Genomic DNA, 25,604 nt, shown 5'->3' with positions numbered 1-25,604 from the left:
GGGGGGGTGGGGGGGGGGGGGGGTGGGGGGGGGGGGGGGTGGGGGGGGGGGGGGGTGGGGGGGGGGGGGGGTGGGGGGGGGGGGGGGTGGGGGGGGGGGGGGGTGGGGGGGGGGGGGGGTGGGGGGGGGGGGGGGTGGGGGGGGGGGGGGGTGGGGGGGGGGGGGGGTGGGGGGGGGGGGGGGTGGGGGGGGGGGGGGGTGGGGGGGGGGGGGGGTGGGGGGGGGGGGGGGTGGGGGGGGGGGGGGGTGGGGGGGGGGGGGGGTGGGGGGGGGGGGGGGTGGGGGGGGGGGGGGGTGGGGGGGGGGGGGGGTGGGGGGGGGGGGGGGTGGGGGGGGGGGGGGGTGGGGGGGGGGGGGGGTGGGGGGGGGGGGGGGTGGGGGGGGGGGGGGGTGGGGGGGGGGGGGGGTGGGGGGGGGGGGGGGTGGGGGGGGGGGGGGGTGGGGGGGGGGGGGGGTGGGGGGGGGGGGGGGTGGGGGGGGGGGGGGGTGGGGGGGGGGGGGGGTGGGGGGGGGGGGGGGTGGGGGGGGGGGGGGGTGGGGGGGGGGGGGGGTGGGGGGGGGGGGGGGTGGGGGGGGGGGGGGGTGGGGGGGGGGGGGGGTGGGGGGGGGGGGGGGTGGGGGGGGGGGGGGGTGGGGGGGGGGGGGGGTGGGGGGGGGGGGGGGTGGGGGGGGGGGGGGGTGGGGGGGGGGGGGGGTGGGGGGGGGGGGGGGTGGGGGGGGGGGGGGGTGGGGGGGGGGGGGGGTGGGGGGGGGGGGGGGTGGGGGGGGGGGGGGGTGGGGGGGGGGGGGGGTGGGGGGGGGGGGGGGTGGGGGGGGGGGGGGGTGGGGGGGGGGGGGGGTGGGGGGGGGGGGGGGTGGGGGGGGGGGGGGGTGGGGGGGGGGGGGGGTGGGGGGGGGGGGGGGTGGGGGGGGGGGGGGGTGGGGGGGGGGGGGGGTGGGGGGGGGGGGGGGTGGGGGGGGGGGGGGGTGGGGGGGGGGGGGGGTGGGGGGGGGGGGGGGTGGGGGGGGGGGGGGGTGGGGGGGGGGGGGGGTGGGGGGGGGGGGGGGTGGGGGGGGGGGGGGGTGGGGGGGGGGGGGGGTGGGGGGGGGGGGGGGTGGGGGGGGGGGGGGGTGGGGGGGGGGGGGGGTGGGGGGGGGGGGGGGTGGGGGGGGGGGGGGGTGGGGGGGGGGGGGGGTGGGGGGGGGGGGGGGTGGGGGGGGGGGGGGGTGGGGGGGGGGGGGGGTGGGGGGGGGGGGGGGTGGGGGGGGGGGGGGGTGGGGGGGGGGGGGGGTGGGGGGGGGGGGGGGTGGGGGGGGGGGGGGGTGGGGGGGGGGGGGGGTGGGGGGGGGGGGGGGTGGGGGGGGGGGGGGGTGGGGGGGGGGGGGGGTGGGGGGGGGGGGGGGTGGGGGGGGGGGGGGGTGGGGGGGGGGGGGGGTGGGGGGGGGGGGGGGTGGGGGGGGGGGGGGGTGGGGGGGGGGGGGGGTGGGGGGGGGGGGGGGTGGGGGGGGGGGGGGGTGGGGGGGGGGGGGGGTGGGGGGGGGGGGGGGTGGGGGGGGGGGGGGGTGGGGGGGGGGGGGGGTGGGGGGGGGGGGGGGTGGGGGGGGGGGGGGGTGGGGGGGGGGGGGGGTGGGGGGGGGGGGGGGTGGGGGGGGGGGGGGGTGGGGGGGGGGGGGGGTGGGGGGGGGGGGGGGTGGGGGGGGGGGGGGGTGGGGGGGGGGGGGGGTGGGGGGGGGGGGGGGTGGGGGGGGGGGGGGGTGGGGGGGGGGGGGGGTGGGGGGGGGGGGGGGTGGGGGGGGGGGGGGGTGGGGGGGGGGGGGGGTGGGGGGGGGGGGGGGTGGGGGGGGGGGGGGGTGGGGGGGGGGGGGGGTGGGGGGGGGGGGGGGTGGGGGGGGGGGGGGGTGGGGGGGGGGGGGGGTGGGGGGGGGGGGGGGTGGGGGGGGGGGGGGGTGGGGGGGGGGGGGGGTGGGGGGGGGGGGGGGTGGGGGGGGGGGGGGGTGGGGGGGGGGGGGGGTGGGGGGGGGGGGGGGTGGGGGGGGGGGGGGGTGGGGGGGGGGGGGGGTGGGGGGGGGGGGGGGTGGGGGGGGGGGGGGGTGGGGGGGGGGGGGGGTGGGGGGGGGGGGGGGTGGGGGGGGGGGGGGGTGGGGGGGGGGGGGGGTGGGGGGGGGGGGGGGTGGGGGGGGGGGGGGGTGGGGGGGGGGGGGGGTGGGGGGGGGGGGGGGTGGGGGGGGGGGGGGGTGGGGGGGGGGGGGGGTGGGGGGGGGGGGGGGTGGGGGGGGGGGGGGGTGGGGGGGGGGGGGGGTGGGGGGGGGGGGGGGTGGGGGGGGGGGGGGGTGGGGGGGGGGGGGGGTGGGGGGGGGGGGGGGTGGGGGGGGGGGGGGGTGGGGGGGGGGGGGGGTGGGGGGGGGGGGGGGTGGGGGGGGGGGGGGGTGGGGGGGGGGGGGGGTGGGGGGGGGGGGGGGTGGGGGGGGGGGGGGGTGGGGGGGGGGGGGGGTGGGGGGGGGGGGGGGTGGGGGGGGGGGGGGGTGGGGGGGGGGGGGGGTGGGGGGGGGGGGGGGTGGGGGGGGGGGGGGGTGGGGGGGGGGGGGGGTGGGGGGGGGGGGGGGTGGGGGGGGGGGGGGGTGGGGGGGGGGGGGGGTGGGGGGGGGGGGGGGTGGGGGGGGGGGGGGGTGGGGGGGGGGGGGGGTGGGGGGGGGGGGGGGTGGGGGGGGGGGGGGGTGGGGGGGGGGGGGGGTGGGGGGGGGGGGGGGTGGGGGGGGGGGGGGGTGGGGGGGGGGGGGGGTGGGGGGGGGGGGGGGTGGGGGGGGGGGGGGGTGGGGGGGGGGGGGGGTGGGGGGGGGGGGGGGTGGGGGGGGGGGGGGGTGGGGGGGGGGGGGGGTGGGGGGGGGGGGGGGTGGGGGGGGGGGGGGGTGGGGGGGGGGGGGGGTGGGGGGGGGGGGGGGTGGGGGGGGGGGGGGGTGGGGGGGGGGGGGGGTGGGGGGGGGGGGGGGTGGGGGGGGGGGGGGGTGGGGGGGGGGGGGGGTGGGGGGGGGGGGGGGTGGGGGGGGGGGGGGGTGGGGGGGGGGGGGGGTGGGGGGGGGGGGGGGTGGGGGGGGGGGGGGGTGGGGGGGGGGGGGGGTGGGGGGGGGGGGGGGTGGGGGGGGGGGGGGGTGGGGGGGGGGGGGGGTGGGGGGGGGGGGGGGTGGGGGGGGGGGGGGGTGGGGGGGGGGGGGGGTGGGGGGGGGGGGGGGTGGGGGGGGGGGGGGGTGGGGGGGGGGGGGGGTGGGGGGGGGGGGGGGTGGGGGGGGGGGGGGGTGGGGGGGGGGGGGGGTGGGGGGGGGGGGGGGTGGGGGGGGGGGGGGGTGGGGGGGGGGGGGGGTGGGGGGGGGGGGGGGTGGGGGGGGGGGGGGGTGGGGGGGGGGGGGGGTGGGGGGGGGGGGGGGTGGGGGGGGGGGGGGGTGGGGGGGGGGGGGGGTGGGGGGGGGGGGGGGTGGGGGGGGGGGGGGGTGGGGGGGGGGGGGGGTGGGGGGGGGGGGGGGTGGGGGGGGGGGGGGGTGGGGGGGGGGGGGGGTGGGGGGGGGGGGGGGTGGGGGGGGGGGGGGGTGGGGGGGGGGGGGGGTGGGGGGGGGGGGGGGTGGGGGGGGGGGGGGGTGGGGGGGGGGGGGGGTGGGGGGGGGGGGGGGTGGGGGGGGGGGGGGGTGGGGGGGGGGGGGGGTGGGGGGGGGGGGGGGTGGGGGGGGGGGGGGGTGGGGGGGGGGGGGGGTGGGGGGGGGGGGGGGTGGGGGGGGGGGGGGGTGGGGGGGGGGGGGGGTGGGGGGGGGGGGGGGTGGGGGGGGGGGGGGGTGGGGGGGGGGGGGGGTGGGGGGGGGGGGGGGTGGGGGGGGGGGGGGGTGGGGGGGGGGGGGGGTGGGGGGGGGGGGGGGTGGGGGGGGGGGGGGGTGGGGGGGGGGGGGGGTGGGGGGGGGGGGGGGTGGGGGGGGGGGGGGGTGGGGGGGGGGGGGGGTGGGGGGGGGGGGGGGTGGGGGGGGGGGGGGGTGGGGGGGGGGGGGGGTGGGGGGGGGGGGGGGTGGGGGGGGGGGGGGGTGGGGGGGGGGGGGGGTGGGGGGGGGGGGGGGTGGGGGGGGGGGGGGGTGGGGGGGGGGGGGGGTGGGGGGGGGGGGGGGTGGGGGGGGGGGGGGGTGGGGGGGGGGGGGGGTGGGGGGGGGGGGGGGTGGGGGGGGGGGGGGGTGGGGGGGGGGGGGGGTGGGGGGGGGGGGGGGTGGGGGGGGGGGGGGGTGGGGGGGGGGGGGGGTGGGGGGGGGGGGGGGTGGGGGGGGGGGGGGGTGGGGGGGGGGGGGGGTGGGGGGGGGGGGGGGTGGGGGGGGGGGGGGGTGGGGGGGGGGGGGGGTGGGGGGGGGGGGGGGTGGGGGGGGGGGGGGGTGGGGGGGGGGGGGGGTGGGGGGGGGGGGGGGTGGGGGGGGGGGGGGGTGGGGGGGGGGGGGGGTGGGGGGGGGGGGGGGTGGGGGGGGGGGGGGGTGGGGGGGGGGGGGGGTGGGGGGGGGGGGGGGTGGGGGGGGGGGGGGGTGGGGGGGGGGGGGGGTGGGGGGGGGGGGGGGTGGGGGGGGGGGGGGGTGGGGGGGGGGGGGGGTGGGGGGGGGGGGGGGTGGGGGGGGGGGGGGGTGGGGGGGGGGGGGGGTGGGGGGGGGGGGGGGTGGGGGGGGGGGGGGGTGGGGGGGGGGGGGGGTGGGGGGGGGGGGGGGTGGGGGGGGGGGGGGGTGGGGGGGGGGGGGGGTGGGGGGGGGGGGGGGTGGGGGGGGGGGGGGGTGGGGGGGGGGGGGGGTGGGGGGGGGGGGGGGTGGGGGGGGGGGGGGGTGGGGGGGGGGGGGGGTGGGGGGGGGGGGGGGTGGGGGGGGGGGGGGGTGGGGGGGGGGGGGGGTGGGGGGGGGGGGGGGTGGGGGGGGGGGGGGGTGGGGGGGGGGGGGGGTGGGGGGGGGGGGGGGTGGGGGGGGGGGGGGGTGGGGGGGGGGGGGGGTGGGGGGGGGGGGGGGTGGGGGGGGGGGGGGGTGGGGGGGGGGGGGGGTGGGGGGGGGGGGGGGTGGGGGGGGGGGGGGGTGGGGGGGGGGGGGGGTGGGGGGGGGGGGGGGTGGGGGGGGGGGGGGGTGGGGGGGGGGGGGGGTGGGGGGGGGGGGGGGTGGGGGGGGGGGGGGGTGGGGGGGGGGGGGGGTGGGGGGGGGGGGGGGTGGGGGGGGGGGGGGGTGGGGGGGGGGGGGGGTGGGGGGGGGGGGGGGTGGGGGGGGGGGGGGGTGGGGGGGGGGGGGGGTGGGGGGGGGGGGGGGTGGGGGGGGGGGGGGGTGGGGGGGGGGGGGGGTGGGGGGGGGGGGGGGTGGGGGGGGGGGGGGGTGGGGGGGGGGGGGGGTGGGGGGGGGGGGGGGTGGGGGGGGGGGGGGGTGGGGGGGGGGGGGGGTGGGGGGGGGGGGGGGTGGGGGGGGGGGGGGGTGGGGGGGGGGGGGGGTGGGGGGGGGGGGGGGTGGGGGGGGGGGGGGGTGGGGGGGGGGGGGGGTGGGGGGGGGGGGGGGTGGGGGGGGGGGGGGGTGGGGGGGGGGGGGGGTGGGGGGGGGGGGGGGTGGGGGGGGGGGGGGGTGGGGGGGGGGGGGGGTGGGGGGGGGGGGGGGTGGGGGGGGGGGGGGGTGGGGGGGGGGGGGGGTGGGGGGGGGGGGGGGTGGGGGGGGGGGGGGGTGGGGGGGGGGGGGGGTGGGGGGGGGGGGGGGTGGGGGGGGGGGGGGGTGGGGGGGGGGGGGGGTGGGGGGGGGGGGGGGTGGGGGGGGGGGGGGGTGGGGGGGGGGGGGGGTGGGGGGGGGGGGGGGTGGGGGGGGGGGGGGGTGGGGGGGGGGGGGGGTGGGGGGGGGGGGGGGTGGGGGGGGGGGGGGGTGGGGGGGGGGGGGGGTGGGGGGGGGGGGGGGTGGGGGGGGGGGGGGGTGGGGGGGGGGGGGGGTGGGGGGGGGGGGGGGTGGGGGGGGGGGGGGGTGGGGGGGGGGGGGGGTGGGGGGGGGGGGGGGTGGGGGGGGGGGGGGGTGGGGGGGGGGGGGGGTGGGGGGGGGGGGGGGTGGGGGGGGGGGGGGGTGGGGGGGGGGGGGGGTGGGGGGGGGGGGGGGTGGGGGGGGGGGGGGGTGGGGGGGGGGGGGGGTGGGGGGGGGGGGGGGTGGGGGGGGGGGGGGGTGGGGGGGGGGGGGGGTGGGGGGGGGGGGGGGTGGGGGGGGGGGGGGGTGGGGGGGGGGGGGGGTGGGGGGGGGGGGGGGTGGGGGGGGGGGGGGGTGGGGGGGGGGGGGGGTGGGGGGGGGGGGGGGTGGGGGGGGGGGGGGGTGGGGGGGGGGGGGGGTGGGGGGGGGGGGGGGTGGGGGGGGGGGGGGGTGGGGGGGGGGGGGGGTGGGGGGGGGGGGGGGTGGGGGGGGGGGGGGGTGGGGGGGGGGGGGGGTGGGGGGGGGGGGGGGTGGGGGGGGGGGGGGGTGGGGGGGGGGGGGGGTGGGGGGGGGGGGGGGTGGGGGGGGGGGGGGGTGGGGGGGGGGGGGGGTGGGGGGGGGGGGGGGTGGGGGGGGGGGGGGGTGGGGGGGGGGGGGGGTGGGGGGGGGGGGGGGTGGGGGGGGGGGGGGGTGGGGGGGGGGGGGGGTGGGGGGGGGGGGGGGTGGGGGGGGGGGGGGGTGGGGGGGGGGGGGGGTGGGGGGGGGGGGGGGTGGGGGGGGGGGGGGGTGGGGGGGGGGGGGGGTGGGGGGGGGGGGGGGTGGGGGGGGGGGGGGGTGGGGGGGGGGGGGGGTGGGGGGGGGGGGGGGTGGGGGGGGGGGGGGGTGGGGGGGGGGGGGGGTGGGGGGGGGGGGGGGTGGGGGGGGGGGGGGGTGGGGGGGGGGGGGGGTGGGGGGGGGGGGGGGTGGGGGGGGGGGGGGGTGGGGGGGGGGGGGGGTGGGGGGGGGGGGGGGTGGGGGGGGGGGGGGGTGGGGGGGGGGGGGGGTGGGGGGGGGGGGGGGTGGGGGGGGGGGGGGGTGGGGGGGGGGGGGGGTGGGGGGGGGGGGGGGTGGGGGGGGGGGGGGGTGGGGGGGGGGGGGGGTGGGGGGGGGGGGGGGTGGGGGGGGGGGGGGGTGGGGGGGGGGGGGGGTGGGGGGGGGGGGGGGTGGGGGGGGGGGGGGGTGGGGGGGGGGGGGGGTGGGGGGGGGGGGGGGTGGGGGGGGGGGGGGGTGGGGGGGGGGGGGGGTGGGGGGGGGGGGGGGTGGGGGGGGGGGGGGGTGGGGGGGGGGGGGGGTGGGGGGGGGGGGGGGTGGGGGGGGGGGGGGGTGGGGGGGGGGGGGGGTGGGGGGGGGGGGGGGTGGGGGGGGGGGGGGGTGGGGGGGGGGGGGGGTGGGGGGGGGGGGGGGTGGGGGGGGGGGGGGGTGGGGGGGGGGGGGGGTGGGGGGGGGGGGGGGTGGGGGGGGGGGGGGGTGGGGGGGGGGGGGGGTGGGGGGGGGGGGGGGTGGGGGGGGGGGGGGGTGGGGGGGGGGGGGGGTGGGGGGGGGGGGGGGTGGGGGGGGGGGGGGGTGGGGGGGGGGGGGGGTGGGGGGGGGGGGGGGTGGGGGGGGGGGGGGGTGGGGGGGGGGGGGGGTGGGGGGGGGGGGGGGTGGGGGGGGGGGGGGGTGGGGGGGGGGGGGGGTGGGGGGGGGGGGGGGTGGGGGGGGGGGGGGGTGGGGGGGGGGGGGGGTGGGGGGGGGGGGGGGTGGGGGGGGGGGGGGGTGGGGGGGGGGGGGGGTGGGGGGGGGGGGGGGTGGGGGGGGGGGGGGGTGGGGGGGGGGGGGGGTGGGGGGGGGGGGGGGTGGGGGGGGGGGGGGGTGGGGGGGGGGGGGGGTGGGGGGGGGGGGGGGTGGGGGGGGGGGGGGGTGGGGGGGGGGGGGGGTGGGGGGGGGGGGGGGTGGGGGGGGGGGGGGGTGGGGGGGGGGGGGGGTGGGGGGGGGGGGGGGTGGGGGGGGGGGGGGGTGGGGGGGGGGGGGGGTGGGGGGGGGGGGGGGTGGGGGGGGGGGGGGGTGGGGGGGGGGGGGGGTGGGGGGGGGGGGGGGTGGGGGGGGGGGGGGGTGGGGGGGGGGGGGGGTGGGGGGGGGGGGGGGTGGGGGGGGGGGGGGGTGGGGGGGGGGGGGGGTGGGGGGGGGGGGGGGTGGGGGGGGGGGGGGGTGGGGGGGGGGGGGGGTGGGGGGGGGGGGGGGTGGGGGGGGGGGGGGGTGGGGGGGGGGGGGGGTGGGGGGGGGGGGGGGTGGGGGGGGGGGGGGGTGGGGGGGGGGGGGGGTGGGGGGGGGGGGGGGTGGGGGGGGGGGGGGGTGGGGGGGGGGGGGGGTGGGGGGGGGGGGGGGTGGGGGGGGGGGGGGGTGGGGGGGGGGGGGGGTGGGGGGGGGGGGGGGTGGGGGGGGGGGGGGGTGGGGGGGGGGGGGGGTGGGGGGGGGGGGGGGTGGGGGGGGGGGGGGGTGGGGGGGGGGGGGGGTGGGGGGGGGGGGGGGTGGGGGGGGGGGGGGGTGGGGGGGGGGGGGGGTGGGGGGGGGGGGGGGTGGGGGGGGGGGGGGGTGGGGGGGGGGGGGGGTGGGGGGGGGGGGGGGTGGGGGGGGGGGGGGGTGGGGGGGGGGGGGGGTGGGGGGGGGGGGGGGTGGGGGGGGGGGGGGGTGGGGGGGGGGGGGGGTGGGGGGGGGGGGGGGTGGGGGGGGGGGGGGGTGGGGGGGGGGGGGGGTGGGGGGGGGGGGGGGTGGGGGGGGGGGGGGGTGGGGGGGGGGGGGGGTGGGGGGGGGGGGGGGTGGGGGGGGGGGGGGGTGGGGGGGGGGGGGGGTGGGGGGGGGGGGGGGTGGGGGGGGGGGGGGGTGGGGGGGGGGGGGGGTGGGGGGGGGGGGGGGTGGGGGGGGGGGGGGGTGGGGGGGGGGGGGGGTGGGGGGGGGGGGGGGTGGGGGGGGGGGGGGGTGGGGGGGGGGGGGGGTGGGGGGGGGGGGGGGTGGGGGGGGGGGGGGGTGGGGGGGGGGGGGGGTGGGGGGGGGGGGGGGTGGGGGGGGGGGGGGGTGGGGGGGGGGGGGGGTGGGGGGGGGGGGGGGTGGGGGGGGGGGGGGGTGGGGGGGGGGGGGGGTGGGGGGGGGGGGGGGTGGGGGGGGGGGGGGGTGGGGGGGGGGGGGGGTGGGGGGGGGGGGGGGTGGGGGGGGGGGGGGGTGGGGGGGGGGGGGGGTGGGGGGGGGGGGGGGTGGGGGGGGGGGGGGGTGGGGGGGGGGGGGGGTGGGGGGGGGGGGGGGTGGGGGGGGGGGGGGGTGGGGGGGGGGGGGGGTGGGGGGGGGGGGGGGTGGGGGGGGGGGGGGGTGGGGGGGGGGGGGGGTGGGGGGGGGGGGGGGTGGGGGGGGGGGGGGGTGGGGGGGGGGGGGGGTGGGGGGGGGGGGGGGTGGGGGGGGGGGGGGGTGGGGGGGGGGGGGGGTGGGGGGGGGGGGGGGTGGGGGGGGGGGGGGGTGGGGGGGGGGGGGGGTGGGGGGGGGGGGGGGTGGGGGGGGGGGGGGGTGGGGGGGGGGGGGGGTGGGGGGGGGGGGGGGTGGGGGGGGGGGGGGGTGGGGGGGGGGGGGGGTGGGGGGGGGGGGGGGTGGGGGGGGGGGGGGGTGGGGGGGGGGGGGGGTGGGGGGGGGGGGGGGTGGGGGGGGGGGGGGGTGGGGGGGGGGGGGGGTGGGGGGGGGGGGGGGTGGGGGGGGGGGGGGGTGGGGGGGGGGGGGGGTGGGGGGGGGGGGGGGTGGGGGGGGGGGGGGGTGGGGGGGGGGGGGGGTGGGGGGGGGGGGGGGTGGGGGGGGGGGGGGGTGGGGGGGGGGGGGGGTGGGGGGGGGGGGGGGTGGGGGGGGGGGGGGGTGGGGGGGGGGGGGGGTGGGGGGGGGGGGGGGTGGGGGGGGGGGGGGGTGGGGGGGGGGGGGGGTGGGGGGGGGGGGGGGTGGGGGGGGGGGGGGGTGGGGGGGGGGGGGGGTGGGGGGGGGGGGGGGTGGGGGGGGGGGGGGGTGGGGGGGGGGGGGGGTGGGGGGGGGGGGGGGTGGGGGGGGGGGGGGGTGGGGGGGGGGGGGGGTGGGGGGGGGGGGGGGTGGGGGGGGGGGGGGGTGGGGGGGGGGGGGGGTGGGGGGGGGGGGGGGTGGGGGGGGGGGGGGGTGGGGGGGGGGGGGGGTGGGGGGGGGGGGGGGTGGGGGGGGGGGGGGGTGGGGGGGGGGGGGGGTGGGGGGGGGGGGGGGTGGGGGGGGGGGGGGGTGGGGGGGGGGGGGGGTGGGGGGGGGGGGGGGTGGGGGGGGGGGGGGGTGGGGGGGGGGGGGGGTGGGGGGGGGGGGGGGTGGGGGGGGGGGGGGGTGGGGGGGGGGGGGGGTGGGGGGGGGGGGGGGTGGGGGGGGGGGGGGGTGGGGGGGGGGGGGGGTGGGGGGGGGGGGGGGTGGGGGGGGGGGGGGGTGGGGGGGGGGGGGGGTGGGGGGGGGGGGGGGTGGGGGGGGGGGGGGGTGGGGGGGGGGGGGGGTGGGGGGGGGGGGGGGTGGGGGGGGGGGGGGGTGGGGGGGGGGGGGGGTGGGGGGGGGGGGGGGTGGGGGGGGGGGGGGGTGGGGGGGGGGGGGGGTGGGGGGGGGGGGGGGTGGGGGGGGGGGGGGGTGGGGGGGGGGGGGGGTGGGGGGGGGGGGGGGTGGGGGGGGGGGGGGGTGGGGGGGGGGGGGGGTGGGGGGGGGGGGGGGTGGGGGGGGGGGGGGGTGGGGGGGGGGGGGGGTGGGGGGGGGGGGGGGTGGGGGGGGGGGGGGGTGGGGGGGGGGGGGGGTGGGGGGGGGGGGGGGTGGGGGGGGGGGGGGGTGGGGGGGGGGGGGGGTGGGGGGGGGGGGGGGTGGGGGGGGGGGGGGGTGGGGGGGGGGGGGGGTGGGGGGGGGGGGGGGTGGGGGGGGGGGGGGGTGGGGGGGGGGGGGGGTGGGGGGGGGGGGGGGTGGGGGGGGGGGGGGGTGGGGGGGGGGGGGGGTGGGGGGGGGGGGGGGTGGGGGGGGGGGGGGGTGGGGGGGGGGGGGGGTGGGGGGGGGGGGGGGTGGGGGGGGGGGGGGGTGGGGGGGGGGGGGGGTGGGGGGGGGGGGGGGTGGGGGGGGGGGGGGGTGGGGGGGGGGGGGGGTGGGGGGGGGGGGGGGTGGGGGGGGGGGGGGGTGGGGGGGGGGGGGGGTGGGGGGGGGGGGGGGTGGGGGGGGGGGGGGGTGGGGGGGGGGGGGGGTGGGGGGGGGGGGGGGTGGGGGGGGGGGGGGGTGGGGGGGGGGGGGGGTGGGGGGGGGGGGGGGTGGGGGGGGGGGGGGGTGGGGGGGGGGGGGGGTGGGGGGGGGGGGGGGTGGGGGGGGGGGGGGGTGGGGGGGGGGGGGGGTGGGGGGGGGGGGGGGTGGGGGGGGGGGGGGGTGGGGGGGGGGGGGGGTGGGGGGGGGGGGGGGTGGGGGGGGGGGGGGGTGGGGGGGGGGGGGGGTGGGGGGGGGGGGGGGTGGGGGGGGGGGGGGGTGGGGGGGGGGGGGGGTGGGGGGGGGGGGGGGTGGGGGGGGGGGGGGGTGGGGGGGGGGGGGGGTGGGGGGGGGGGGGGGTGGGGGGGGGGGGGGGTGGGGGGGGGGGGGGGTGGGGGGGGGGGGGGGTGGGGGGGGGGGGGGGTGGGGGGGGGGGGGGGTGGGGGGGGGGGGGGGTGGGGGGGGGGGGGGGTGGGGGGGGGGGGGGGTGGGGGGGGGGGGGGGTGGGGGGGGGGGGGGGTGGGGGGGGGGGGGGGTGGGGGGGGGGGGGGGTGGGGGGGGGGGGGGGTGGGGGGGGGGGGGGGTGGGGGGGGGGGGGGGTGGGGGGGGGGGGGGGTGGGGGGGGGGGGGGGTGGGGGGGGGGGGGGGTGGGGGGGGGGGGGGGTGGGGGGGGGGGGGGGTGGGGGGGGGGGGGGGTGGGGGGGGGGGGGGGTGGGGGGGGGGGGGGGTGGGGGGGGGGGGGGGTGGGGGGGGGGGGGGGTGGGGGGGGGGGGGGGTGGGGGGGGGGGGGGGTGGGGGGGGGGGGGGGTGGGGGGGGGGGGGGGTGGGGGGGGGGGGGGGTGGGGGGGGGGGGGGGTGGGGGGGGGGGGGGGTGGGGGGGGGGGGGGGTGGGGGGGGGGGGGGGTGGGGGGGGGGGGGGGTGGGGGGGGGGGGGGGTGGGGGGGGGGGGGGGTGGGGGGGGGGGGGGGTGGGGGGGGGGGGGGGTGGGGGGGGGGGGGGGTGGGGGGGGGGGGGGGTGGGGGGGGGGGGGGGTGGGGGGGGGGGGGGGTGGGGGGGGGGGGGGGTGGGGGGGGGGGGGGGTGGGGGGGGGGGGGGGTGGGGGGGGGGGGGGGTGGGGGGGGGGGGGGGTGGGGGGGGGGGGGGGTGGGGGGGGGGGGGGGTGGGGGGGGGGGGGGGTGGGGGGGGGGGGGGGTGGGGGGGGGGGGGGGTGGGGGGGGGGGGGGGTGGGGGGGGGGGGGGGTGGGGGGGGGGGGGGGTGGGGGGGGGGGGGGGTGGGGGGGGGGGGGGGTGGGGGGGGGGGGGGGTGGGGGGGGGGGGGGGTGGGGGGGGGGGGGGGTGGGGGGGGGGGGGGGTGGGGGGGGGGGGGGGTGGGGGGGGGGGGGGGTGGGGGGGGGGGGGGGTGGGGGGGGGGGGGGGTGGGGGGGGGGGGGGGTGGGGGGGGGGGGGGGTGGGGGGGGGGGGGGGTGGGGGGGGGGGGGGGTGGGGGGGGGGGGGGGTGGGGGGGGGGGGGGGTGGGGGGGGGGGGGGGTGGGGGGGGGGGGGGGTGGGGGGGGGGGGGGGTGGGGGGGGGGGGGGGTGGGGGGGGGGGGGGGTGGGGGGGGGGGGGGGTGGGGGGGGGGGGGGGTGGGGGGGGGGGGGGGTGGGGGGGGGGGGGGGTGGGGGGGGGGGGGGGTGGGGGGGGGGGGGGGTGGGGGGGGGGGGGGGTGGGGGGGGGGGGGGGTGGGGGGGGGGGGGGGTGGGGGGGGGGGGGGGTGGGGGGGGGGGGGGGTGGGGGGGGGGGGGGGTGGGGGGGGGGGGGGGTGGGGGGGGGGGGGGGTGGGGGGGGGGGGGGGTGGGGGGGGGGGGGGGTGGGGGGGGGGGGGGGTGGGGGGGGGGGGGGGTGGGGGGGGGGGGGGGTGGGGGGGGGGGGGGGTGGGGGGGGGGGGGGGTGGGGGGGGGGGGGGGTGGGGGGGGGGGGGGGTGGGGGGGGGGGGGGGTGGGGGGGGGGGGGGGTGGGGGGGGGGGGGGGTGGGGGGGGGGGGGGGTGGGGGGGGGGGGGGGTGGGGGGGGGGGGGGGTGGGGGGGGGGGGGGGTGGGGGGGGGGGGGGGTGGGGGGGGGGGGGGGTGGGGGGGGGGGGGGGTGGGGGGGGGGGGGGGTGGGGGGGGGGGGGGGTGGGGGGGGGGGGGGGTGGGGGGGGGGGGGGGTGGGGGGGGGGGGGGGTGGGGGGGGGGGGGGGTGGGGGGGGGGGGGGGTGGGGGGGGGGGGGGGTGGGGGGGGGGGGGGGTGGGGGGGGGGGGGGGTGGGGGGGGGGGGGGGTGGGGGGGGGGGGGGGTGGGGGGGGGGGGGGGTGGGGGGGGGGGGGGGTGGGGGGGGGGGGGGGTGGGGGGGGGGGGGGGTGGGGGGGGGGGGGGGTGGGGGGGGGGGGGGGTGGGGGGGGGGGGGGGTGGGGGGGGGGGGGGGTGGGGGGGGGGGGGGGTGGGGGGGGGGGGGGGTGGGGGGGGGGGGGGGTGGGGGGGGGGGGGGGTGGGGGGGGGGGGGGGTGGGGGGGGGGGGGGGTGGGGGGGGGGGGGGGTGGGGGGGGGGGGGGGTGGGGGGGGGGGGGGGTGGGGGGGGGGGGGGGTGGGGGGGGGGGGGGGTGGGGGGGGGGGGGGGTGGGGGGGGGGGGGGGTGGGGGGGGGGGGGGGTGGGGGGGGGGGGGGGTGGGGGGGGGGGGGGGTGGGGGGGGGGGGGGGTGGGGGGGGGGGGGGGTGGGGGGGGGGGGGGGTGGGGGGGGGGGGGGGTGGGGGGGGGGGGGGGTGGGGGGGGGGGGGGGTGGGGGGGGGGGGGGGTGGGGGGGGGGGGGGGTGGGGGGGGGGGGGGGTGGGGGGGGGGGGGGGTGGGGGGGGGGGGGGGTGGGGGGGGGGGGGGGTGGGGGGGGGGGGGGGTGGGGGGGGGGGGGGGTGGGGGGGGGGGGGGGTGGGGGGGGGGGGGGGTGGGGGGGGGGGGGGGTGGGGGGGGGGGGGGGTGGGGGGGGGGGGGGGTGGGGGGGGGGGGGGGTGGGGGGGGGGGGGGGTGGGGGGGGGGGGGGGTGGGGGGGGGGGGGGGTGGGGGGGGGGGGGGGTGGGGGGGGGGGGGGGTGGGGGGGGGGGGGGGTGGGGGGGGGGGGGGGTGGGGGGGGGGGGGGGTGGGGGGGGGGGGGGGTGGGGGGGGGGGGGGGTGGGGGGGGGGGGGGGTGGGGGGGGGGGGGGGTGGGGGGGGGGGGGGGTGGGGGGGGGGGGGGGTGGGGGGGGGGGGGGGTGGGGGGGGGGGGGGGTGGGGGGGGGGGGGGGTGGGGGGGGGGGGGGGTGGGGGGGGGGGGGGGTGGGGGGGGGGGGGGGTGGGGGGGGGGGGGGGTGGGGGGGGGGGGGGGTGGGGGGGGGGGGGGGTGGGGGGGGGGGGGGGTGGGGGGGGGGGGGGGTGGGGGGGGGGGGGGGTGGGGGGGGGGGGGGGTGGGGGGGGGGGGGGGTGGGGGGGGGGGGGGGTGGGGGGGGGGGGGGGTGGGGGGGGGGGGGGGTGGGGGGGGGGGGGGGTGGGGGGGGGGGGGGGTGGGGGGGGGGGGGGGTGGGGGGGGGGGGGGGTGGGGGGGGGGGGGGGTGGGGGGGGGGGGGGGTGGGGGGGGGGGGGGGTGGGGGGGGGGGGGGGTGGGGGGGGGGGGGGGTGGGGGGGGGGGGGGGTGGGGGGGGGGGGGGGTGGGGGGGGGGGGGGGTGGGGGGGGGGGGGGGTGGGGGGGGGGGGGGGTGGGGGGGGGGGGGGGTGGGGGGGGGGGGGGGTGGGGGGGGGGGGGGGTGGGGGGGGGGGGGGGTGGGGGGGGGGGGGGGTGGGGGGGGGGGGGGGTGGGGGGGGGGGGGGGTGGGGGGGGGGGGGGGTGGGGGGGGGGGGGGTTGGGGGGAGGGGGGGGTGGGGGGGGGGGGGCTGGTGGGGGGGGGGGGGTGTGGGGGGGGGGGGGGTTGGGGGGGGGGGGGGGTGGGGGGGGGGGGGGGTGGGGGGGGGGGGGGGTGTTGGGGGGGGGGGGGGTGGGGGGAGGGGGGGGTGGGGGGGGGGGGGGGTGGGGGGGGGGGGGGGGGGGGGGGGGGGGGGGGGGGGGGGGGGGGGGGGGGGGGGGGGGGGGTTGTTGGGGGGGGGGGGGGGTGGGGGGGGGGGGGGGTGGGGGGGGGGGGGGTTTCCAAGTCTTCAAAATAGTTTCTATATTCTTTTGTCTTATTATACCCGATAGTTTGTCCATTGTGGCATATTCAATTAGAAGTGAAATCCAGTCTTGAATTTGAGGAGGTGTTGTTTTCTTCCAACTTCTTGCAATCAGGATCCTGGCTGCCGTAATCATATATAATAATAAAGTTTTGCAACATTTTTGGAGTCTGATGTCTATCATATTTAACAGCATTAGTTCTGGACTGAAATTTAAGTTTGTCTTTAGTATAGATTTAATATATTGGTAAATGTCTAACCAGAATTTTTTAATAATTCTACAATTCCACCAGATGTGAATCAGAGACCCCTTTTCTTTAGTACATCTCCAACATAAAGGTGAGACCCCATTATACATTAAGGCCAGCTTGCTTGGGCATAGATACCACCTGTGCATCATTTTATAATAATTTTCTTTCAATCTAGTACAACAGGTAAATTTTAAGTCTTTCCAGGTTCTTTCCCATTGTTCTAAGTGTATTGTTTTGTTGAAATCCTGAGCCCAACGCACCATACAAGTCTTTACTTGTTCTGCTTCTTCATCTTGCTGAAGCAGTATTTTGTAGATTTTACTTATGGCACCTTTCTCCCCTTCTTTCAAAATTTTCCAAAATTTCCCTTCCTCCAGCTCAAACCCTCTCTTTTGGTCCACTTTAAATTTTTCCGTTATTTGTTTATATGTGAACCACTGGCATTGTGCGTTGTTTATTATAATTTCATTTCTTTCCTTAAGTTTAAACTCAGAGCCTGTTTTAATCAGTATATCGCTGTACCTTATTATCTCATTTTTTTGAATTGTCCTTAAAGACACAGCCTCTAATGGAGATACCCACCTAGGTGTTTTGAATATGCATTCTCTTTTAAATTTTTCCCATACTCTAAATATTGCTTTTCTAACAATGTGTTCCCGGAAGTGCTGAAATTCCTTCCCTTCCATATACCAGACATAGAAGTGCCATCCGTAAAATAAATCATACCCTTCCAGGTTAAGGAGTTCTGTATTTTGTAGTGTTACCCATTCTTTAAACCATAACATACTGGCTGCGTTATAATACAGTTCTAAGTTGGGTAAACCTAGACCCCCTCTTTGTTTATCATCGCAAAGTATTTGATATTTTATTCTCGTTTTATGCTTACCCCATAAGAATTTAGATAGGTCTTTTTTACATTTTTCAAAAAATGACCCTATTTCCAGTGATGATAGGGTAATGCTTGGAATAAATAGTTCATCTTGGCCAATAATTGGCTATTTTAATTAATGCACTTTTCCTAAAGAGTGTTAAATTAGTGCCATTCCGCCCTTTAAGGCTTATTTTTAATTATGTTCCACTTTTCTTCATAATCATTTTGGAAGAGCAGAATGTTAGATTTGTAAATTCTACAAATCAAAATATTTCATTTCTACTATTCATTTCAGATTTCATTATTTCTTTAACTTGTTCTTCTTTATGTTTGTTTAAATTAAACGTTAGTATTTTTGTTTTCTTTTCATTTACTTGTAATCCTGTTATTTGTTTAAAGTTCTCTAATGTCTTTTTCAACACTTGTTGGGATTCCTCTTGTGGATCTATAAATAGGGCCAAATCATCGGCATATGCCTTTACTTTATATTCAAATTTGTTGACTTTTATTCCTTTTATTTCTTTTGTTGCTCTGATATATTCCAGGAGTGGTTCTAGTGACAGAATGAACAGTAAAGGGGAAAGCGGGCAACCTTGGCGCGTGCCCCTTTCAATATTAAATGTATTGGAGATTTCTCCGTTTATTTTGATTTTTGCTGTTTGGTGTGAATAAATTGTTCGTATCCAGGTTTGGAAGTTTCCTCCACAGTTGATTTTTACTAACATTTCTTTCATGTAATCCCAACTCAGACTGTCGAAAGCCTTCTCTATATCTAGAAAAATCAACAGTGCTGGTTGGCTAATCTTCTTTTGAAGTATTTCTATTAAATTAATTACAGTTCGTATATTGTTTCTGATATACCTTCCTGGTAGGAAGCCATTTTGATCTGGTGCTATGATCCTGTTTAAGACCTGTTTTAACCTGTTAGCCAAAATCATGGCAAAGATTTTATAATCGCTGTTTAGTAATGCGATCGGTCGGTAGTTCTTAACATTCGTTAAGTCATTCCCTTCCTTAGGTATTACTGTTACTACCGTTTCTTCCCACGATTTGGGTATATTCTTATCCTCCTTACACTTTTATTCAACATCTGACACATAATTGATGATAGTTGTTCTTCGAATACTTTATAGAATTCATTCGATATGCCATCAGGGCCTGGGGATTTATTAATTTTGAGTTTTTTAATAGTATCCTGAATTTCTTCTTTAGTAAATTCGCTATCTAAATAATTTCTTTCGTCTTCTATGATTGTCATTTGAGTTCCAATTTTAGATTTTATTATGCATTCTTTATTTTTTTCCTGTTGTTTATATAATGATTTATAGAAATCCACAAATTGATTTAGGATTTCATCTTGCTTAGTGTATCTCTTTCCATCTTTTATAATTAGATCTATCTTTCTATTTTGCGTCTTATTTCTGATCTTCCAGGCCATCCATTTACCACTTTTGTTAGCACTATCGAATTCTTTTGTTTTTAATATTTTTAAGTTTTTTTCCATTTGATTAGAATAAAGCATTGTTAGCTGATTTTGTAAATTGCTCAGTTCTTTCATCAGATTTTCATTATTTAAATCCGACATTAATTGTTTTTCTGTTTTTCTGATTTTTTGTCTAATTTCTAATTCATTCTTCTCTTTTTCTTTTTTCCACTGAGCATTTTCTTTTATAAACAGGCCCCTAATAAACGCTTTACTTGTGTCCCATACTGTGTTTAAGCTTACTTCTCCATTTAAGTTAATTTCAAAGAAATTTTTAATTTCTGTTTTTATTCTCTCTGTCACTGTTTCTTTTCTTAGTAAATATTCATTTATTCTCCACGTGCCATATACTTTTTTATTTTTCCACTCCCAAATTATCGGTTTGTGGTCAGAGAAAATTTTTTCTCCGATTGTTATTTTGCTAGTTCTCAAACTCAAGTCTTTTGTCCCCCAGACCATATCTAGTCTTGAGTATGTTTTATAGTAGTTTGAAAAAAAAGTATAGTCTTTTTCGTTGCCATGATGCGTTCTCCATACATCTTGCAGATTTAGGTAGTCACATAACTCAAAAAATACCTTTGGGAGTTTCCCTTGTATTTTTTTTCTTCTACTTTTTTTCCCCACTCTGTGTAAGTTTATCTAAATGAGTTGAAACCACTCCGTTCATATCACCCATAATACAAATACTATTATAGTCTTGTTCTCTCAAAATTTTTCCTAGTTGTTCGTAGAAAATACTTTTATTTTCATTTGGGCCATACAGACCCACCAATAGAGTTTTCTGATCTCCCCATTTAATTTCCACTCCGATATACCGCCCTTCTTTGTCAACAAATATTTGTTTGGGGTTATAATGGTTTTTTACATATAACACCACCCCTTTCTTTTTCTTCTCCCCTGCGGCCACAAAACTCAAACCCAATTTGTCATTACAAATTAATCCTATATCTTTTTTTCTTATGTGTGTCTCCTGTATACAAACTAAATCATATTTATTTTTAACTAAATAATAAAATACTTTCCTCCTTTTTTCTGGAGAGTTCAATCCATTGACGTTCCAGCAAATTATTTTCCCAGACATTGTATCACTCTAATAATCAATAAGTATAAATAATCACACTTTAGCTCTGTCTTAACAAACAAAAAGAACAGTTTAGGAAACACACTTAAGATAATCAATTTCTACTTACTTAATTTAGTTTCCTATCTTTAATTTGATTTTTTCTAAAGTCTCTTTAGCTTGTTGAACTGAGAAAAGTCTGTAAAATTTACCTCCATAGGTAAATTGTATTCCCTCCACTTCTTCCCATTTGAAGGTAATATTTTCACTTTTGAGGAAATTAGTTAAGCTGGAGTATTCCTTCCTTCTGTTGAGGATCCACTTTGGTGTCTCTTTAAGTATGGTTATTTCTTTTAAGTCAATTACCATTTTTTTCTTTGAGTTTCTTTTTAAGATCTCATCTCTGGTTTGCTTTCTATCAAAGAAAATCAGGACGTCTCCTTCTCTTACATCTTTATCTGAAGTTCTGTAATTAAGTCTGATTATCTTATCAATGTCGTCCTCCAGGATGTCTTCCTCTATCTCCAAATATTTTGAAAGGTTGATTATCATAGTCTTGTTCAATTCTGTTTTATTTATTGATGGAATCCCTCTGAATCGTAAAATACGTTCCTTTTGTCTCAGTTCCAGTAGTGCATTTTGCTTAGTTAATTTTTCTATTTCTTCTTTACAAGAGTCCAATTTTTCTTCAATTGTTGCATTTAACACCACTTGGTTCTTAATATCATCTTCTATTGCTTGTATTTTATTTTCCAAGGGTTTCAGTCTGCTTAACTCTGACTTAACTGTGTCTATGTCTTTCTCAATTTTTTCAAAGGTTCTCTCAAAGGTGTCTAGCTTGTCTTCAAGCTTGTTAAACCTTTGCGCAGTTTCATTTCTTATTTCAGTTACCATTTCCAGTAGTTGGTCAATTTTGTTGTCACTTCCCACCTTCTCTATACTATCTGGAATGCTATTTTTCCTTCCTTTTGCCGCCTTAGCCATTCTTTCAATATATAGACTTTTTGGGTCTGTCTTCAATATATATATATATCAATTTCTTACACTTCAGTCTAGGTGGTAAAAGATCTTAAAGGACTTCATTAAAGACCAAATTATTTACCAGTGCGGCCATTAGATATATTTGTCCCAGTCCAGATTTTCCTTCTGTTTCCACTTCTTCAGCCAGCGCACAATTAAACTCCTTGCCTCATTATGGAGATGCGCGCTGTTAGTTTTCCTCCGCTACGCAGGCAAACTCCGGATTCGTTTCTCTTCTTCTTGCACACAATCTTCTGTCCGCTTTGTGAGCATGCGCAATACTGCTTTGCTTCACTATGCGGACATACGCGAAAATCAGTTCCTTCTATCTGGTGCGCCGACGCAATAGACGCAATAGACAGCGCAGTTGGTTTACTAGACTTGTAAATCACGTATCTAAGCCGCTCCTCCCCTCCATGTCGTTCGTCTTAAAGCTGTATCCCCATCGTTCTATCAGGTTAGTAATTTCCCACGCCCACTGCCGTATTTCGTAAACACTTTTACAATATTCTCTTTTCCCTTAGTTTCAGTTGTTATTGACAGTCACGGGGAAAGGCGAACGTTTGCCGCTGCAGTTGTATTACTCCGTCTCTCCCCCCTAGGCTTGCCGGACTCCCGCTGTGGGCAAACGGCCAGTCTTTCTGCCTTCGGGCGGACGGGATTTAGAGAGCCAAAAAACTCTCTCTCGACCTTCCTTTGATCCAGAAAGGGCTCCCCCCCTAATATCCCCTAGGCTGTTGGGGTTATAGGCAGGGAAGTTACCAGTTTTTGTGTCTGCAGCCGCAGCCGAAAAACAAGCGGTCCGTCTTCGCCTCCCTCGCAACCGGAAGTCGTTGCTTAACAGAACTAACTAGTATGTGTTATGTATATCTTTAGAATTTGGCATAGAAATGGTACTGGTTCTGGCATGTAATACCCACCATTTGCAGTCTCCCTACCCTCGGCTGAATGTGTACATGTCTGTTGAATGAGGTTTAACTTGCATATCTCATGAAGCAGTCTCTAGCCTAAGAGAGTTTCTGTTTCAACAAATCTGCTACTCCTCAAGGTGCCACAAGATTTAATTTTCACTCCACTGCCACAGATTTCCACTGCTGCCCCATGGGAACTCTCTGGAAGATAGAAAAAACAAGGGCTAAACTGGAGAGCAAATACTCTTTTTGTGCAAAGTGACACCCCCACTAGTGGGAGGTGAGGCTGTGTGAATTGGTGTGCTGTAGTAGTAAGAGCTTCACCATTATGAAGCCCTTGAGCTTGAACATTGCTTTTCCAAACCCACAGAGATTTAATAGTGAAACATGGTGCATCCCCATCTTGTAATCTATCCACTTCTTTCTTTACACTATAGAAAATGCTTGTGCCTTGATTGAAATATTGGCAAGGTTCAGATGCTTTTGGCTTCTGGTCAGAACTGTCCATCCCTATTTACAGCTCTTGATTCCTTTTAATTTTCTTTTCCTACATAGATATATTTGAGGAACCCAAGTTTATATACTGTAGAAGCCAACAATGCAGCGCGGCTGGTGGAAGTTGCAGCCCGAGATATTGAAAAACTCTTGAGCAACAGATCGAAAGCCCTAGTGGTAAGTAGTAACTGGACATTGTCTTCAAAAACAACTGAGTTGCTCACGTTTTATTAAATCTTTGTATGTGCGATGGGATCGCCATTCTCCACTTCCCCTCCATCTAAAATGAAAATCTAATATCCTGTGTGTGAGAGAGAATTGCCACCCTCCTGTTCGCAGCGCCTGCACATGCTGCTTTTCTGCCGAAGGTTTCTCCCTCCATTTTTTTCACTGCAAGGCGAGGGGGGGGGGCACTGCTTCTCAGCACCTGTCCATTGGTGGGATGGGCCAGAGCGTTGAGGCAGGGAAACTGTCCCAGTTTCTGTTATGGAGGAGTTTTGCACAGCGGCAACGGCCTCCGGAGCAGCAAAGGGGCATTTCAAAAGGACCTCAACCTTTGCAGTTCAGGAAATTTGTGGCATAAAGCCATTGCCACTGGGTGGCTCCAGGCAGAAATGTGGCAGCCATGCTGCAGCACTGGGGGCTGTACAAAACTCCTGATTGCATTGGGGTATTCCCTGTTCCAACAGGGGCAATTTCGATGTGCAAAATCAGCCTAAAATGGTTCAGGGCATTAAGGGAGGAAATTGTTGCTCATAATCAGGAAAGGGTGATGGAGGCCTAATACATCCATACCAACAAACATATAGTGAATGCAGTGTAGTGACTCTGATAATCTGTTTTCTTAACATGAGGATTGTTTAGTGGCCTCTAGCTGGAATTGTCTGAAACATTTTCAGTAAAAGATACTCAGTAAAATTGCATTGTATGATTCCTGATTGCAGCAATTCAGTAGTAACTTTTCTTTTGAAGTGCTGATTTGAATTGCTGAGGCCAGTGATTCTTAAATGTCTGTTTGAATCTCACCAGGAAGTCCCATTAGGAAGTGATTATAGAGCAGAGTATGGCATAATGATCTAACAGGATCAAACATTCATCTTTTGATATGAAATTATGAACCCAAGAACTGTAACTTGATCGAAAAAGGGGGGGGAAACCCTTTAATTCTATATTTTCTTCACCGCAAAAAATGCATTCCTATCTCTGAGCATTCTGAATGGGTTTGATGTGCAGGATTTTTCCTATGTTGGATGATTCCTGGTCTAACAGAACTTGGGTTGTGGCTCAAAGGCAGAGCAGTTTAATCCCCAGTATCTCCAGGTAAATGATCCAGAAGCAGTTGATGTGAGGAAATGGCTTTTCAAGCCCCCTTTTTCTGCTCATGCGGGTGCTTAAAATTTATGTGGTCAACCCATCTCTTCCTAACTCCCATGTAGCCTACTTTCCTCTACTACCTCTCTCCACTGCCACTGACTAGTGCTAAGGGATTATAACTCTTTACTGTATTGCTGTTTAAAGGCTCTGCTTTGTCACTGGAGTGAGATAGTTCTTAGATGGCACAGTTGATATAAGAAAGCTTCTTGCTCATAGTCAGTGGCGTAGTGCCAAGGGGGCGGGGGGTGCATACAATGCACCAGTGCGAGTCTGTGTGGGGGTGTGGATGGGGTGTGGCGGGGGCGTCCTGGGGGTGTTCCAGGGTGGGCAGGGGCATGGTGAGGTGCAGGACACACGTGTGCCCCAGACGCAGTTCCCCCTTGTTCCAGCCCTGGCCATGGTCCTTTTCAAGACCATCAATCTTTTCTCGTTCCCAAAGGAAGGTTGATGCTGTACCAAGCTTTGTGGCTTAGGTGGGCCTCATTCGTTCTTCCCTGGTTTGGTCATCTGGCCAACTGTTGAACTAGAAAGGTCTTGTTCTGGGAGACTACTCATGCCTACTCTGATTTTCCTTTATGTGCTTGATAGCTTGATAAAAGGCCATTAGCATGTTCTTAACATTTACATAGTATGAACCCAATTACTATAACTTTAACATAAAGGTGTAAAGCATTTCACCATAGGTGATGCAGAAGATGTTTTCCTAAAACCCTTGAAAGGTGCTACTCTGAGAAGACTGACCTTGGTAGGCCCGATTCAGTATTAGTCAGCTTCCTGTGTATTGTGCAGTGAGCAGAACTGGCATTTCTTAAAATGAGTCTTTGGAATTTATTTTATAATGTATTTAATGTGATTCATATACTGCCCTTTCCCTTCTGGGCTCAGGGCAGTTTCCAACCTTCTTAATACAATATACAATAATACAGTAATATCACAATAAAACAATACAAACACAGTATAAATGCGTTTTAAAATTTGAATTTAAAATTGCAGTTTAAGAGCTATCTCCTATTTGTCTCAGGTGGAAATCCCATTTACATAAAACATCCATCCATTCACCCAGAATGAGCTCAAAAGAGTTTTCCAGTGAGTCATTCTTTCCAAAGGTAGATCACAAGCACCACACAGATCTGAGTACTCATCATGATTATCAAAACAACAAAAAAACTAGTTCCCTTGTGTCTCTCCATTTGTTTACTGCTGGCACCATTCTTGAATATAATTCTTTGTATTGTTGAAGGCTTTTATGGCTGGAATCACTGGGGTGTTGTGTGGTTTCTGGGCTGTATGGCTGTGTTCTAGTAGCATTTCAGAGGATCCTCTGAAGATGCCAACCACAGATGGAGGCGAACATCAGGAGAAAATTCTACTAGAACACGGCCATACAGCCCGGAAACCACACAACACCCCAATATAATTCTTTCCTTTTTAGTTTCAGAATCAGCTGGTTTCTTAAAACTTGGGCCACAGCTAGATAGGTGAAGCCTCAGTAGTAGTGTTTCAGTCTTGGAGATGCTCACTCAAAGTTTCTGTGACAGCAACATGGGAAATAGTTTGAGACCTAAGACCACTGCTGGTTGGCATAGGCATTATTGGGGGGGGGGGGGGATCTGATATCGGCTTTATTCAGCTTTGCTGAAAAATTTCTGGGTTTAAAAAAACTTGAACCCAAAATTTCTGATAATTTTAATAAGTGCTTAGGCCTATAGGATAATCAGAGGGAGAAACGAAGTAGGTTGCTGATCTACATCAGGAAAAAGGAGTTGAGAAGATTACATCTCCAGCTGCTGTAATGTTTCCACATTTTAAAGCTATCATTCCGTTTGCTACCAAGCTAACCTTGCCCTTCTTCAAATAAGTTTCGGCTGACATACATGGTTCTCCCCTTCCCGGGTCTTCTTTGTAGAATTCTGCATGGTAGTTTTAACTGCCTCCCAGGAGTTCAGTAAGCTTCCTAATTTTGCCCCCCCTCCCCATCAGTGGATTCCTCAGGGGGCTTTATTTCCTATGACTGATGTTGTCTGATCCAAGGATTTGCAAGGTTCATGTTCATTTCTTTTGAAATGAACCGAACAGTCTAGTCTGAACCCAGATATCAGTTCCTCTTCATTTTGTTGAGTTGGGTACTAGCTGAGCGAATGTGCTCTGAATGAAGTGATTTTGAATAACTTAAGTGAAATGTGTAAGTACATTTTATTATCCAGGAAGATCCCCAGCCAGTGGTGAGATGGTCCAGAGATGCCTGATGCTTTCTCCTCTCTTCTCAAGATGGTTGTGCTTTATCTTTAGAGTCTTCCTGACCTCACTGCTTCATTTCAGCTTTCTGACATGGATTTTTATCCCGATCCTTTCTCTTGTGTGTTTCTTAGCACACAAAATGTCAGAGCCCTTAGGCACACTTTTAAAGCGATCACATCAAGATAAAGTTGGAGCACACAGTCTCTTCTGCCTCCATTTGGTTTTCTCCCCTTATAAGGGGCTTTTCTCCCAATAGTCCTGAACTGCTACACTTTTGTGGTGTCCAGCATGTTGCAGCTGCAGTGTTCTTCAGCAGTTGTCCTGATTGTGAGGATCTGGTGTGTTTAACTAAGCCCTTCCCTTCAGAGCTCATGGCAACCTATATTGTTCTCCCTTCATCATGTTATCATCACAACAATCATGCCATGCAGGTATGCATGTGTAGGAAAAGCAGCTGCTTCCCCCCACCCAACTGTTCCATTTTCAATTGAAAATGGTTCTCAGTTGTGGGGAACAGGAGCCCCTCCTACCCGCCCGCCCCCCCATGGCAGGGTTGGGCCTCTGTAG

General features: G+C 71.6%; 1 protein-coding gene across 1 annotated transcript in view; it reads left to right on the top strand.

The window, feature by feature from the left end:
• Positions 1–25,604, top strand: part of CACNA2D1 (calcium voltage-gated channel auxiliary subunit alpha2delta 1) — a 446,220-nt gene that overhangs the window by 79,737 nt on the left and 340,879 nt on the right. Inside the window, exon 3 of the mRNA XM_048501599.1 lies at positions 21,486–21,602. Coding sequence (XP_048357556.1) covers positions 21,486–21,602 — 117 coding nt within the window. The remainder of the gene's footprint in view (positions 1–21,485; positions 21,603–25,604) is intronic.

This window comes from Sphaerodactylus townsendi, linkage group LG06 (genome assembly GCF_021028975.2).
Source record: "Sphaerodactylus townsendi isolate TG3544 linkage group LG06, MPM_Stown_v2.3, whole genome shotgun sequence".
NCBI lineage: Eukaryota > Metazoa > Chordata > Lepidosauria > Squamata > Sphaerodactylidae > Sphaerodactylus > Sphaerodactylus townsendi.
Note: the sequence above shows the minus strand (reverse complement) of the source record. Positions and strands in the feature narration are given on the sequence as shown.